The 16,018-nt window shown below is 42.2% G+C and overlaps 1 protein-coding gene across 2 annotated transcripts in view; it reads left to right on the forward strand.

Moving 5' to 3' along the window:
- The first annotated feature begins 308 nt into the window (after positions 1 to 308).
- SLC44A1 (solute carrier family 44 member 1) overlaps positions 309 to 16,018 on the forward strand; it is a 70,610-nt gene continuing 54,900 nt past the window's right edge. For both annotated transcript variants that reach the window (XM_051642582.1, XM_051642583.1), the window contains exon 1: positions 309 to 523. In XM_051642582.1, coding sequence (XP_051498542.1) covers positions 497 to 523 — 27 coding nt within the window. In that variant the 5' untranslated portion in view covers positions 309 to 496. The remainder of the gene's footprint in view (positions 524 to 16,018) is intronic.

The raw sequence follows: 16,018 nt of genomic DNA on the forward strand, positions 1-16,018 counted from the left end.
CACCGCCTGGAGCAAAGCTTCCCCACGCAGCTGCCCCCGCACCGGGCAGCATCTCCTCCTCCCAACAGCCTCGGAGAACAAGAGCAACGCACGACTACGCCCGGGTCCGAAAAGCCGGCAGCCCCGGCGGGGAAGGCCCGAGGGCCGGGCCGGGCCGGGCCCGCCAGCCCTGCCGTCGCCTTGGCAACCGGGCAAAAGCGACTGCGCCACCGGAAGCCGCCCGGGGGGGGGGGGGGCGGGGCCCGGCAGGTACCCCCCGCGCCGCATTCCCGGCCCCGCCCGCCGCAATTCCCGCCCCTTCCCCTCAGCCGTGGCCGCCGCTGGCGCGGGGGGAGGATGAGGAGGCGCCGCGGCGGGGCTGGTGCCGCAGCCGCTCTCGCTTGATCGGGCCCCGGCCGTTCCTCCGGGGCGGGCCGCCGCGGCGGGTGGATGCCCAGCGCCTTCCCGCCTGGCGCCTTCCCAGCGGGCACCCCTGGGGCACGGACCCGCGGACGCCATGGGCTGCTGCAGCTCCGCGGCGCAGGTGAGCGGCCCGCGCCCGCCGCAGGGCCCTTCTCCCCTCTTGCCTTTCCTCTCTCCCTGCCGGGCCCTGTTCCCTCGCCTGCATGCCCTGCCCCACATGCTGTCCCGGGGCCGTGCACCCGCCTATTCCCCCCCCCCATAGTCTTGCTCTCCGGTGGCCCGCGTCCCCTTCCAGCCCTTCCAGCCCTGCTCTGCCACGTCTGTGCACCACTTCGCTCCTTCCCACCACCGCAGCCCCTCCGCTTTCCCGGGGCTCTGCATCCCCTCGCTGCACCTGTAGCCCCCACAGCTGAGCACCCGCTTGCGTTCCCCGTAATAACCAGACTCTGCCGCGGCTGCGAACACTTTGCTTCCCCTTCCCCTTCCCCTTCCCCCTCGCCCCGCCAAGAGCTCTGCTCTCCCAGGCTGTTAACCCGTTGCTTTCCCTTCCCACAGTCCTGCTCTCTCGTGGCTGTGAACCCCTTTACACCCCGCCCCCAGCCTTGATGCACATCACTGTGCGTTGGTTTGCTCCCCCCCCAGGGCTCTGCTCTTCCCCCGTAGGGCTGTGCCCCCCTTGCTCACCCCCCAGAGCCCTGCTGCCGCTATGCTGCGCACACCCCCGCATCACCCTGCACAGGGTCCTCGGCGTGCTGCTTCCCCTGAGGATCAGCATCACCTTGCCCCTTCTTCCTCCAGCCCCGCTGTCGTTTTGCAGTCGCTGCTTCGCCCTGCTCCACAGTTGGCAGCTGCAAACCTCCAGCTCCGCCACCCCCGGGCTGCCTTGCACTTCTGCCCGGTGGCTCCGCACTCCCTCCTCCCGTCTGCCTCCCCACCTCCCCGGAATGCTCTGCACCCCCTCCGCTTCCCTGCAGCTTTTCCTTTGGGGTCCTTGCTGCCCCACCCCGGCGAGAGGAGCCATCTCGTTGGGAGGAAACTTGCCCGTCCTTAAAACCTCCTCCAGGCCCCACCGCCTCTGGAAAGAGAGGCGGCCCTACTGCCAGCCCTCTTCCTCATTCCACGGTCTAGGGTTCAGGTGCCTCCCTGTATCCTCTTACCGGTGTGTGATTGGCCCCATGCCCATCTCTTATCTCCCAGCTCGGTTTTCTTTCTGCCCTCTCCCTCCCCTTGCACTCCCTTGCCCTTACTGACTCTTTTTCCACCCCCCCCCCCCAGAGTGGTGCTGCCCAGCAAGGCACAATCGGGAGCTCCCACCCAGCGCTCCAGATTGTGGCTCTGCTTCCTATTATAACTTTCCCTTTGAGCAACACGACCTGGGCTGTACTGTTTTTTCTCTTGGCTCTTTTTTGAAGGCTGCAGGACGGGCGATAATGACTAACGCTGTGCCTGTAAATGTTAGTTTCCTTTGGCTGTGCCGCTCACGGTGGCTGAATCCAGCTTCCAGCAGACTGCTTATGTGGGAAAGTCCTTCTCTGCTGTCCCAGATGACTCATCAGAGATGAGTTTTTGTAGCTCGTCTGTTCAGGCAGACTTTTTTTTTTTTTTTTTTTTTAAATAAAGGCTCTGTCCTTCCAGTGCAAAACACTGCAGAGCTGTCCAGTTGCAATAGGGAACATCCTTTACACACACAAAATTTTGCTGCAAAGAGGAAGGCGATCAGCTTTATGGTGCATGAAAAAATGGATTCAGTTTCAGAGAGGGAGTTATATGCCAAATGTTAGAGGATGATTTTTTTAATTGTTCGGTCACTGCAGTACACTGCCAGGGGAGATTTTGGAGTCTGTATTGTTTGAGGTTTGCTAAAAAACATGTTAGATAAATGTCGGTCATGAATGGCTTAAGGAAAACTGATACAGACTTGGTGCACAAACAGTGTGAAGTTGATGGTTTGAAGTAATGTTTTGAAGTCTTTTCCAACCTTATTTTCTGTGTTTACTATCCAAATTGCTTTTCTTAAGTGTTTAATAGGCCCTTTATTGCTTTTTATGAATTTGAATTGCTGTTCCCTGTTACATTCTTAAATGAAAATGCAGGCTCGTTTGTGGATAATGTGAGACCAAAAGCAGAAGAAATAGAGAATCAGATGCTCTAAATATCTCGTTTGCTCATAGGTTTCAACTAACTGATTTTGTTTTTCAGTGAAATTTTGTGTTCCAGTGTAAGAACACGTGATGTTAATAGTACGCCACTGAACCTTTCATTTGCTTTCCTTACGTGTGCCAAGATGTGGTACAATAATTGAGCTTTGTATCCCATATACGTAACTGAAGTATAAAAAATGGTTGTTAATTCCTTAGCCTTGAGCAATTGTGTCTCTCCTCAGGAAGTCCAAATCAAAGGGTACTTGCTGAATATTTTATCAGCAACAGTTTTGTCTGGTATATCGATTGGAGAAACCTTGCTGCCAACAATACAGCATTACATTAATGTCTAATGTCTGTCTTATCCTCTCATTTATCATTAGCAATGAATGTTGTTTCCTCATCTGCCATTGTCTTTATGCTTCCCCCTCTGTTATTTCCTCCTAAGCATTCCTGGAGCAGGAGTCCATTAGACATTCCTTCATGTTGTCTTCTTGTTTCTCCCTATGTAGCTTCATTGTGGTCTTTGACATGCAGTCTCTCTTATCATGGCTCCTCACCCTCATTCCTTATGTCTTTGTTTCTCAGGTTGATTTCTCATTAAGTTTATTCTTCAGCTCTCTAGCCTATTTGATCGTCATGTGCTAATCCTAAATTTTGTTTCTGAGAGAAGTGATTACTTATGTTTTGATTTTGCCAGCCATCTTATCTGATTACTGCATCTGCAAGTCCCTTTCTCCTAACTGCTACCTCCTCATCTCATTTATGATAGTGCACCTGCCTGTGACTGGTTGTTGAACCAAGTAGATATTTTTTTTGATCTTTCTAACTCTTATTTCATACTCAATTATCCATTTTCCCCCCCAATGCATTTCCCAGTTCTTTTGCTTTGCAGGTTGTGTGGAGCTCTCTGCCTTAGGCTTTTCCCTGTATCTCTTCCCCTGCAGAATCTAAAGGTTTACAGGGAAAAACTGATTAGAATTGACATGTTTACCTTTCCTCAGTGCTCTTGCCTGCTTCTTGCAGTGATGGAGTCTTGTGTTTGCACTCTGCTTTTAATGACTTCAACTTCTTAGCCTGACCCCAAAGCACCCTTCTTTCAATTTTTCTGTTTTAACTCCAAATTTATGGGGTTTACCTCTTGTTGCCATCTTACTCCCTTACTAATTTTATTCTGGGTTGCTGTCCTCTGTCCTTAAAACTGACAGTCAACTCTAGTGTTCTTTCCTTCTTTTCCAAACCCTTGGAACCTGAAAATTTATGTTTGTGGTCCTACATGCTCACCTCTTTCTGCTAAATTCCTTCCAATCCCATTTCTGTCCTCTGCTGAAACTGCATTAAGACCTCTACAGGCTCCTTATGGCCAAGTTGCAAGGATTCTACTCATTTCTTACCCTTCTTGACCTCTGCTGCTTTCCATACTGTCTGTAATGCTCTACAACTTGATGTCTTATTTTCCCTGGACTTCTGTAATACTGTCCTCTTGTTATTCTTCACTGCCTTCTACTCTGCAATTATTATTCTCCTTTACTGCCACCTGATCTTGTATTTCCAGTGTTTTTTGCTCCTTTGGTTAATTTACGTCCTCTTCTACCAAGTTTTTCAACATGGAACTGCTATGAGTAATGCTAACTTAAATTTAATACAGCCAGCATGCTTGTTCTTTTCTGTTGTTCCACTGCTGTTCTGCAAGTTGAAGTGCTTCAATCTGGAATACTTCTTTTCAACATGTTTGGTTTTTTTTCCATTTTGGTCTTACTCCATGCTCGCACGTAGTTCTTTCACTTCCCTTGGTGTAGTATCTTCTGTGATCTGTGCTTCTTTTTTTTTATCATTACAACCAGAGTTCTTGTTTACACGTCGTTCCCTTTCAGTGTTAGAACTATGTCAACCTCTTTATTTCTTTAGCTGATGACACTATTCTCTACTTACCTAGGTGGACTTAGCTCTATTTTGTTTTGCGTGCTGTCTCTTGGCTCTCACCAACTTGAAGCTTAAGCCTGTTGGGCAAACCTTGTGTGATGTCAGCTGCACTTCACAGTTGTCTTAGTCCAGGTACTCTTCATTGATGTAGTTACCAGATCATCCTAAAACTTCTTTGTACTGTAGTGACTTGGCTGAAAAGTACTAACATATGAGATTGCAACCTTGTAAATGACAGGAGGGGAAAAAACCCAAATAACTCGTGTATCTCTTATTCTGCTGCTGGTTGCCAGTACCATTATGTGGTTTCAGCTCACTGTCATGGCTCTATCATGAGCTTCTCAAGATAGGGACTTTTGTCTAGCTGCATCTCTTTCATCATGGATCTGCTGTGCAACAGAGCTTAAAGTTTCTCATTTTTGATACAGATGGTTTTCTTGTGCTGTTTTGGAGGTGATTTTTCCTTCTGAAATGTTGAGGTCTTTTAAAGGTGCTGAAGCCCTGAGCTGACAGAATAATAACAGTTCTTTCAAATCTTTAGTTCCATTAGAGAAGAAAAAGGGATTTTGCAGTCAAGTGGCAATACCCTCTTCCCTTTTTTTTTCTTTATCAGTGGTATTTTCTGATGTCTTAGACTGTTAGTCCATTATAAAATTGCTGGAGATACTGTTGGAGTTCGTAGCTCCCATGTCATCATAAACGGTAGGCTGTGCTGTAAGGTCTGTTTGATTTGAATAATCCATACAGCTTTTTGGGCTTTTTGGTGTGGTTTTTTTTAAGCAAGCAAACTTACTTTTTGGTGTAGCTCAGATGCTCCACTTACATGATTTATAGCACAGCTCCACAAAGTTTGCCTTGTTATATTTGGAGAGACTAAATTTGTAGTTCTTGAAAGGAACAAGCGATGGGGAGAAGAGGACCTTGAACTGCTTTCTCTTGGGGTAGCTGTGATGTAGAATCCATTCTCCCTTCCTGGTCTTCCACAGTTGAAGAGGCTGATGGTAGTTAAAAAAGTGTTTCCTTTGACAAGATGCTACAGGAAACAAGATGATGTATTGAGGTCTCAGTGTTTTTGTTAGGTCTGGGAAATACTGTGTGTGTTTATTTTATCCTTACAGTTTGTATGTTACTGGCTTAATCCAAGATGTACATGAGGGAAGCTTGAAATCTTGCTGGAAATTGGGGCATGACTACTTTAAAAAAAGCATGTTATTCTGGGTCGTTAGTGGTGGCCTTGGTTTTTCCAAGACTAGAAGAATTTCTCCTGGTAAGAAGAGAAGAAGGCAGATCATCTTTCCCTTAAGCACCTGCTATCAAAACAACACAGAATTACTCTGGACTGTCTAGTTAATATTTTTTTTATGTAATTCTGGTGAAACATGTCTTCCAAGCTGTTATGGACAGTACAGATCATTAGTTGTACTTTAGCCATATCTGAAGTTGTCAGAAGTATTTAGGGGCATCAGACCAAGGCCACTTCATTTTGGGTATCGGTACCGTCACGGAAGAAGACCAGCTGATGAGCAGAAACCAAATGAGTTGTGAATTGTACTTTCAGGGGCTAGAAAGCTTGATTTCCCTTTCAACACGTCAGTAGATGAAGCTTTTCTTCTAGCCTCTGGCAAGTAGCCTCAGTTTGAAGGATGAAGCATACAAGCAGGATCTAAAAACAGTGCTGATGAGTCAGTCATCTCATGAAGTTGTTGACTACTTTTCTGTATTTCTGGTCAGTGAGCTCTATTCAGTTTCTGTGAAATATCAGGTATCCTTTCACAAATTCTTTCACAAGCAACTGCCCAGCTTTTGCAAGTAATTCCTTTTGATCTTAGCCTAGAAAAAAATATTTCAACTATATAGCTACGTAGGAGTACTTTATCAAATTCATTGAGTTTTTTCCCACTGAGGACTAGCTCCTGCTGAAGTTCAGACTGTCTTTCAGTTGTGTCACATCTTAAAAGTTTTAGTTAGCACATCATTTTCTTCACTTTGTCAGGTAACTCAAAGACTGACTTTTTTTTAAGCTCTTAAAGAAATAAGTTTGTATTACAAGCAAGCATCGGACGTGACATCCTTACAAGACAAGTTTTTTGGTAAAGTGAGAAGAGTTTTGGGAAATATTAGCTTGCATTGTTAATCTAAAGCTTGTATTAATGTAAACAATTTGACTTCTAGAATGCTGTCAGCAGTCAGACTTTTAGCTTAGTAATTGTAAGGGTATACTCAGTATCATTCAACTGACCGCTTTTATTTTTCATTATGAAGAGCTGACAATGTTTGTTATGTAGCGAAGATGTCAGCTGTCTTTGTGCTGTTCACTATAAAGGTGAGCTTTGTACTATCTTTGCATGCTTTCTCTGTTGGGCTGACTATAATTTTTGTTCCTTTGAACTTAACTCAGCAATTTCTTTTGTGAAAATCAAGACATACAAACCAACTTGACAGAAACTGTCTTTTGTTATTTTGCATTTGAATCTTTCTCACTTTAAGGAGCTGTTGAAAAATTGTGTAGGTCTTACGCTTTGCTTCTAAAAAATGGTTCTGCAGATTGGTTTCTAGCTGCTGACTAAACCAATTGTTATTTTTTACCTCTGTTTGATTAAACTATATGAGAGCTTTCTTGTCTATACATTTTAGAGAGCAAGTCTGTGTTGGTGAATATGTAATAGAGTTCTTCTAGGACCTGCAGCCACTTTAAAGTTTCACAGATTTATGAAGTAAATAAATTCTATTACATTGATTGGCTTCCTGTCCCTAGGCCCCTCTTTTTGTGTGCTTGTTTTGGTTTTTATTTTGTTTATTTTTTTAATCTTCTAATTTCTAATGTGAAATGAAAGTGTACAGTTGTATGGCAACAGCCTCAAGAACATCTGTATACATATTTAAGAAGAGGGAAGAGTCGGCTTCATTTGAAGTTCAGCTTTACAGTCCTGAGATGAAATTTTTCTGCCTTAATGTGATTTCAGCACTCAGTGTGCAATGCCATAGGAGATGATTGCAGTGTATAGGAAAGTTGAGATTCCATGCTGCATTTTACATGCTAGCTGTTGCGATTTTAACCAGTAATATTGCTAGAATATGGTGGAGTGTCACAGCAAGCAGAACATGGTGGCTTGTGCCTGATATCTTCTGGTAATAAATATGATGAAGTTCGGCAGCTGTTTACAGCAGCAGTGAACTCTGGCCTGTTTGGTTTTTTTTTGCTTGGTTTTTTTTTAGGTTTTGTTTTGTTTGGGATTTTTTGGTTTGGTTTTGTGTTGTTTTTTTTTTCAAATTGTAACCACTTTTGCTGCTTTCCAGATATACTATTTGACTGAGGAAGAGACCTCTGAATGTTGTATTCAGATTGGAAACCCATTAAAATATTTTCTTCAAGGTCATGATAACGATGTCCTGGGAATGCTCAGTCAGACTCCCCCTAGCTTGCTATGAAAAACTGCAGAATAATTGCCTGCTTAAAAGGAAGTATGATTATGTAATAAGTTAAGGGCTTGATATGTTCTTTCTCTTTGCATTCTCCTCCTACCCTTTCTTCTATAAATCAGATAAAGCCTTCTTAGCGTTGGTTCCTATTAATCTAATACGCTTTCAATGTCCTCAAGCACTACCCTCGTACTGTAATCCTGAGTGGTTTTCTTTCTTGTTATGCCAGAATTTTGGATCTGTAAGTCAGGATTTTATTTAAGAAGCTATGCAAGCTGTTTTTCTTTTTTTCCCAAAAAAAACTAAGATCAAAGTTTTTTCTAATCTTCATTAGAGGAAAAGGGAGGGAAAACGGTTCTGAGAAGCTTTTATTGTGCTGATGGCATCCTTTGTTTGTGACTGAATATAACTGTGGGCTTCTTAGTTTGTAGCATTTTGCTGCCTTTCAGCTTTCATATGCAATGATCTAGAAGAATGTGTATGACCAATTAAACAGTTCATAACATTCACTGTAGTGGCACACGGACCATACTTCTCTTGACTCATGCATATGCGAGTCTCTAACCTTGCAGACCCCTCCACCAAGTAGACCTTCACCTCTGGAAGGTAGGAGGCTCTTCTGCCAGGGTTGTGAATGCAGTACAAAAATATGTGATTTTGTTCTTCTCAATTGACAGGCCCATTTGGATGTAGGATGCGTTTTGAAAGAATACTTAGGAAACTGCTGTGAATGTCTTCAGTAAGTGGCAAAATTGTTTTCACAGCAGTACTGTGGAAAGACTGTACTGCTGGAAGACAGCACTGTGGAAAGCAGTACTGTTTAAGAGCCATGAACTCTTAAAAGAGCTGTGTTTTTTTTCTTGGATTCTGGCTGTACACACCTTAAAAGGGGAAAAAATATTCTAGGAAAAAATTGTTCCTCACACATGAAGACAGTGCAGAGCAGGGACAGCACTTTCTGTGGAATGTCTTTCATCTTCTGTGGAGAAGACTAACTGAGGAGTTCTGCTTCCCTTGTTTTCTTTTCTTCTAATGTGTTAGCTTTATCACACATTACATTTGGAAACAAAGTGTGTGTTGTGTGGTTGGATGATGTTATACTAGTCCAAAGTTTGAACATACTTTGCTATTTAGGACTTGTGATCTCATCTGAAATTCTGTTAAACAGGTTGATGTACAAGTAGAAAATTGAATGTGATGAACTAACTTGTGTACCTTCTAAATATCTTAAAAACTAAACTGTTTTGGTTTGGTGGGGTTTTTTGAGGTTAGTTTATTATGGTTTTTTTGCATGACTGTTTTTTATTAATAGGTAAGAACGGTCAAAGTACCAAACATGCTTCGAAATTGGTATTTTAATGCCCTAGAGATACATTACTGTGGTATTTCTAAGGTGTCCTGATTTATTGTTCCTTTCAACAAGAACTGAACAACCTGTAATGCAGAAAAGAAACACAAAGAATGTTTTTGGGGTTAAAAAATGGGTTTCTGTCTGCAAATGGCCGCCTTTCTAAACTTTTAACTTCTCAGCAGGGTGCTGATCATGTCAGCTCTGTATTTATCAGCTATGGTATGTTTCAAGATAAATATTTAAGTTGCAGGCTGAGGTGGAAGCATGTAATAAAGGCATTTTAGATCCAATGTTTAATATGAATAGACTGAAAAGATGAGTGAAAGATGATGTACAACATAGCATATGTCAGATTCGTAAGTGAAGGCTTCCAGTATGAGTTCTCAGAGTAAACATGTTTATATTACACCATCAATAATGTTGTTGTAACTGCTGTCTTATGTGCTCTTAATTTTGTTTATGTAATGTTGAAAATTCATAAATAATGCCTTCAGAGTATGAGGACATCCATAAAACAGGTGTAGGAACATTGAATTGGTTGTATGCTTAGTGTCTGAAGAGAAGCAAGGTATAAATTTATTACCCTTGGGTGGGTATCTTTAAAGCAGCATTACACCTCTAGAAAGCTTTTAATAGCATGATCTCTTGAGTTTCATACTAATAAAGAGCAAATGCAACTTTTGAGTGGGCTAGGCCTTGGAGAACAAGTGGTGATGTGGAGTTACTAGGCAGATGAGGAAGTGGGTGTTTGTATGTAAAGTACTGGCACGTGACTGAGTAAAACTGAAAAGCATGACTAACGTCTGCTTTGCCGTAAATTGAAAAATAAAGCATTTTTTAAATGAGTCTGAAGCAGAAATTCCACGAAACCAGGTACTAGACACCACTGTTATTTGCATATTCTGTAATGCATTGCCTTTTGGAACAGCCCAGAGGCCTCTGGCTTGTTATGTAGAGGATAGTGTCATCATGGAGGGCACTTGCAGGGAACTGTGTGTATGATTTTCCATTCTTTTTAGAGACAACTGCCACTTGTAACTGTAATAGTATTACAGTGACAAGCTCACTTGTCCCTGGAAGTGGGTGACTTAACTTCGGTTCTGTAACTCTGGGAGAGTTAGCCTCTGCCTCCCAGGAGAATGCTATGATCAGCTGGCTGTTTTGGGTAGGAGCAATACTGCTCTTCCCCAGAGGTCTACACTTAGAATTTTTTGGTGTGTTTATAGATGTAATTTTTATTGATACAAGATGGTGCATTCTTTCAGAGATCTGGTATAGTTTAATAGAAGTCTGAGTTTGCTGGTGTGTGTTCCTCCTCTAGTAATGAAGACATAGCAATAATTTACTGTGTAATAGATTAGGTTTACTTTAAAGATGAGAGGTTAATCAGAATTTGTGCTGACCTGTAGCAAGCTACTGCTTGGTGCTTTGTCTGAACACCTATAGTTCATGCTCAGGAAGTCAGTAGGTAACTGTGAGACATGATCTACCTGGACTTCTCCAAGGCTTTTGATACAATTCCAAATAGCCTCTTCCTGGAGAAACTGACTCATTACAGCCTTGACAAGTGGTCTGTGAGGTGGATGGGGAACTGACTGACAGACCCTACCCAGGGTGACAGTAAATAGTTCCTGCTCAGACTGGCAACAGGTCACAAGTGGGATCCCCCAGGGATCAATACTGGGCCCAACACTATTCAACATCTTCATAAGTGACCTGGATGTTGGGATCAAGAGCACCTTGATGAAGTTTGCTGATGACCCCAAGATGACTGGAGAGGTTAGCAATGCAGAAGGGAGGGCCGCCCTCCAGGATGACCTGGGCAGACTGACGGGCTCGGCTACCAAGAACCTTATGCAGTCATGTGAAAAAGACAAGGGGTAATGGGCACAAGTTCCTCCTGGGGAAATTCCGATTGGACATGAGGTAGAATTTTCACCATGAGAACAGCCAAACATTGGAATAATCTCACAAGGGAAGTGGTAGATTCTTCACATTGGACAGTTTTAAGTCTCATCTTGACAGGGTGCTGAGCCATCTCATATAAGCTATAGTAGTACCTAGAAAGGTTGGACCAGATGATCCTTTAGGTCCCTTCCAGCCTGGCATTCTGTGATTTTGTGATTCTGTGTTGCATGCACTTTCTCAGGTCAGTAATTATCCACTGAGTTGGCCGTGTATGCAGACAAATGTTCTGTTTTTCATTAAATTATTAATGACTTACGTTTTTAATGACACACACTTAGTCTACACCTGTAATTGGTATCACATGTTTTAACCACTTTGAGGTCAAAATGCAGTTCAGGTGCACCATACTGTTCATCTTACTCACTTATAGTGTAATATTCTTAATGAAAGGAGGGAATTGGCTGGTTACTTCATTTGATGTCAAAATGGCTACAGCTACTTACAGAACAGGGCACGTATGTGAGATATTAAAACTTTGGAAGGTAGATATAATATATATGAGAGGCAGAGGATCAGAAGAGGTAAAAAATTTCTGTTTGTGTTCACGAGTGGATGGATTTATTTTGTGAATTTACCATTAAGGAAAGGTCAAACAATTAATGAATGTAAATGCTGAAAGCAGTGGTGAAGTTTCCATTTGCTAGGTCTCTGTCTAGCAGTGCTGTAACCCACCAGTTGAACCAACAGAAGTTTGAGAAATTGCAGGTGTTCTGAAAATCATGGTATGAGCTGTTAAGGGGAGAGTAGGCCAAATGCTGAACTGCCTGAGGATGACAGGATCTTAAAGAAATTAGGTAAATTTAGGCCTTATTGTTTAGATGAATGAGTCAAAATGTCTTTGTATTCAGTATTCCATAGGAAAAAAGTGGCTATTTCTAAATGTAGAAAATATGAATCACAGAATCCTAGGGGTTGGAAGGGATCTCAAAAGATCACCTAGTCCAACCCCCCTGCCAGAGCAGGATCACCCAGAGCACATCACACAAGAACATGTCCAGGTAGGGTTTGAATGTCTTCAGAGAAGGAGACTCCATGACCTCTCTGGGCAGCCTGTTCCAGTGCTCTGTCACTCTCACAGTAAAGAAGTTCTTCCTGATATTCACATGGAACCTCCTGTGCTCCAGTTTGCATCTGTTGCCCCTTATCCTATCACTGGTCATCACTGAAAAAGGCTTGGCTCCATCATTCTCCTGACACTCACCCTTAACATATTTGTAAACATTGATGAGGTCACTCCTCAGTGTCCTCCAAGCTAAAGAGGCCCAGCTCACTCAGCCTTTCCTCATAAGGGAGATGTTCTGCTCCCTGAATCATCTCTGTGGCTCTGTGCAGGACACTTTCAAGCAGTTCCCTGTCCTTCTTGAGCTGAGGAGCCCATAACTGGACACGATATTCCAGATGCGGCCTCACCAAGGCAGAATAGAGAGGGAGGAGAACCTCTCTTGACCTACTAACCACACCCTTTCTAATGCACCCCAGGATGCCATTGGCCTTCTTAGCCACAAGGGCACATTGCTGGCTTATGGTCATCCTCCTGTCCACCAGGACCCCCAGGTCCCGTTCTCCTACAAAGCTTGTTCTTAATGCTTGCCAGTGGAAAACTACATTTTACAGCAGCATCTTGGGTCAGAACCAGGTTGAAAGAAAAAGGAAACTAAAAGAAAAGAGTGGGCTGCTTTTTAAGAGAGAACGTCAAAGTTACTTGTGTGCATCTCTGTATAAAACCCTCTCAACTTTTCTGTCCTGTTTCCTCTTATTGTTGACTTGAAGTGGGACTGATTTAAACTAAATGCTGAAGTAGAATAGTATTGGCTCAGCATGTTTCATCAGCATGTAAAGTTTAATCTACATTACTTACAAGTAGGGGTTATGAACAATTTATCTTGGCTGTGGGCCATCCAGGAGTGGGGAGCACCTGCTTTTGGAAGCCTTCTCTTAAGCCAAAATGGCATAGCTCATAGTAACTGTAGTCGCATGAATTTTAACTCAGTTTGGCTTTGCTGGCTGTGACTTTGCTTAAAATTGGGTCTGATCTAGGCTTTCTTAACACTATGTATGGTAGTCCTGGGGTTAGTAGTTTAGAAGGTTACACTTCAGCATAATTAATGTATCTTCCTATGGAAGTTTGATGGGACATCCTTCATCCTGGTTCTCTTCTGAGATGTATTTTGGGCTGAAAAATGTGATGCTTGTATTTCTTCTGTTTTATTCTGTGTGTGTGTGTATGTGTTCTTAACTACCTGAATGAAGCGATATATGTATTCTTACAAACTGTATGTTCATATGTCAATCAGAATAGTCTTATACTTTTCAGTTGCTGGCTTAAAAAAAAAAGTGAAGCCTGGATTCTAACCTCTCCCCTGGTTAATCAGTCCAGTTAGTCACTGGGTTGTCCTTAATTCAGCCCATCTGTCTTAGCAGTCACTTCATTTTCTTCCTGAAATGTATGATAGGATCACCACACGACTTAAGGATTTCTTTCTGCTGCCTTTCTTATAATGTAGCAACATCTTCTGTTAATGCCAAATTCCATCTTTATCCTGATCTTACTGACATCTTTGTTCCTTAACACACAGCTTGATAATCCATATATATATATATTTATATATATACATATATATAATACTGCAGATGCTCTTTACTGGGCTTCTTGCTTCAGTCACATTGTACATTGTATAAGACAGTCTGTATTTAAAAAAAAGAAAATATCTGTAATGCCTTGCATCTGTAGTCTTCTGCTCACATTCTGTAATTTTACACATTTTTGTGTGCTTGTGTGTGTTGCACTCTGGTTGGGTACAACTGAGTGTTTATATGGTAGCATCTAGTACAGCTATTACAGTTAACAATAGAAGTAGTAACCACTGATTCTGTGCTATGCTGATACCTGTAAAATATGTTAGAGTATGCAGGAGAGATGTAAATTCAGAACTGTTATGTTGTGCTGCAAAGGTATGTTTTGGAAGTGGCAGGCAGAAAGAACTTTGGACAGTGGAGTTCTAATTGAAGTGACTGGATCCAATGAATACCAAGAAAATGCCCTAGTTTTATTTTGCATTTGCATACAAGTATTTACTTTCTTGAGACCAACTATCTGTGAATTCAGCTAAAAAGACTCAACAGCTATTGTGCTAGCATTCCTCACACTTCTCTTTTTCAAGAGAAAGCCTAACTTTAGATGTACAACTTTGTAGGTATGGAATTAAGACCCAATTGTAAAATTGTGCTTCACCCAGTTCTCATTTGTTTCTGAAAAGCATTGAGTTTGCTAAGTTTTTTGCAAACTGGGCAGATGTTAACTTCTGAACACACCCATTTGGGTTCTCGAGTAAGTCAATCTTAAAACTCATAGGATCAGAACAGGAGACCCGTTATGGGCAGTGTTCCCACTCTGCAAGTTTGTCTTGGAGAGACAGGTTCTTTTGTCTGCTTTCTACTCACACTGATAAATCTGCTGATTCTCTGTGCTGTCATCATAGTGCACAGGTAATTTTGTGCTTTGATAATAGCAATAATATCCATAGGTAGCATAGCATAAATTATAAAAGCTCTTTAGTAAGAGAAGACTTAAAATCAAATTATTTCTTAAATAGTTATTTTTCTTCTAGTTCATCTAGCTTTCTTGCATCAACAAATATTGAAGGCTCTTAATCTGGAGGAAAACTTGAAAACAGAAGCGCTTATTTAGGATTGTAGGCAAAGACATGTCTGCTGAAACTGTTTCAGTTACAACAAATAGAAAGCATAGTTTCCAGACTGCTGGATGAGCAACAGGTGTAACATGTTATGCTGACTGTAGATTGTGTTGCCCAGGCATGAATATCAACACCTTTGTAGACATCTAAGGGAGTAGAGGGGGTAGGGAATAGTCCCTAGAGAGAAATGGACACCAACAGCAAAGATGAGGCTGAAGAGCTAAGAAGTTACGGAAGAAGTGGCAATCCTGAGTACCAGGAAGCAATTGAGAAGAGAACACAAGATAGATTCTGGCAGCTGTCTTGGGTTGTAGCACGATCTGGAGAGAAGAAAGGTTGGACAGCTTGCTGGAGAAGGCTGTGGTTCCAAAGCTGTATAATTTCATGCTGTGTTTCTGAGTATGCTGAGCAGTTAAATTGAGGGTTGGTAAATATCTACTGCCTTGTGAAGTGTACTTCTTATTTTAAATACCTTTCTTTCAAAAAAAAAAAATTATTTATGTTTTGGAGCAGAGTAAAGATGGGATACTGAGTTATTTCTGCTATGCATTACATGGCATTTCAAGTTTCTTTTTGGGATACAAATTGCTGTCCACTTAGTAAATAAAATGGATTACTTACAGTAACTATGACTAGTCAGACAACCTAAGTCTTTGGCAGAGCTATTCCAGCGGATGTCTAGCAGCTTTTAAAAATCCTATTAGAAGATTTTATTTGCAGATGGTTCAGAGAGGATAAAAATACCCAGCAAAACAATCAAACCATACCATGCGGTGTATCTTACAGCTGCCTCATTTGTCTAGGGCAGCTTAGTCTTAAGATGCAACTATAGCTGGAAATTCTCTCAGCTGTTTGTAAGTAAAAGTAGATCTTCAAATTAGAGTCCAGAGTTCTTGGAGTGGATTTAGGAATAGGAAGCACTGAGTGTTATGTATTTTATGTAATTTTTGTTATCTAAGTATACCAATATGAGTGTCACGGTCTTGTTTTAAATGTTCTTTGAAGAATGTGTTCAGTTTTTACTGTGAACCTCCAGAATCAGAAAACTGTTTTCTTGAATGAGAGTAGTAGCATGTATAATGTGACCTTTTAGCACCACTCTGTTGAGTAAAACATTT

Source organism: Apus apus, chromosome Z (assembly GCF_020740795.1).
Source record: "Apus apus isolate bApuApu2 chromosome Z, bApuApu2.pri.cur, whole genome shotgun sequence".
Taxonomy (NCBI): Eukaryota; Metazoa; Chordata; class Aves; order Apodiformes; family Apodidae; genus Apus; species Apus apus.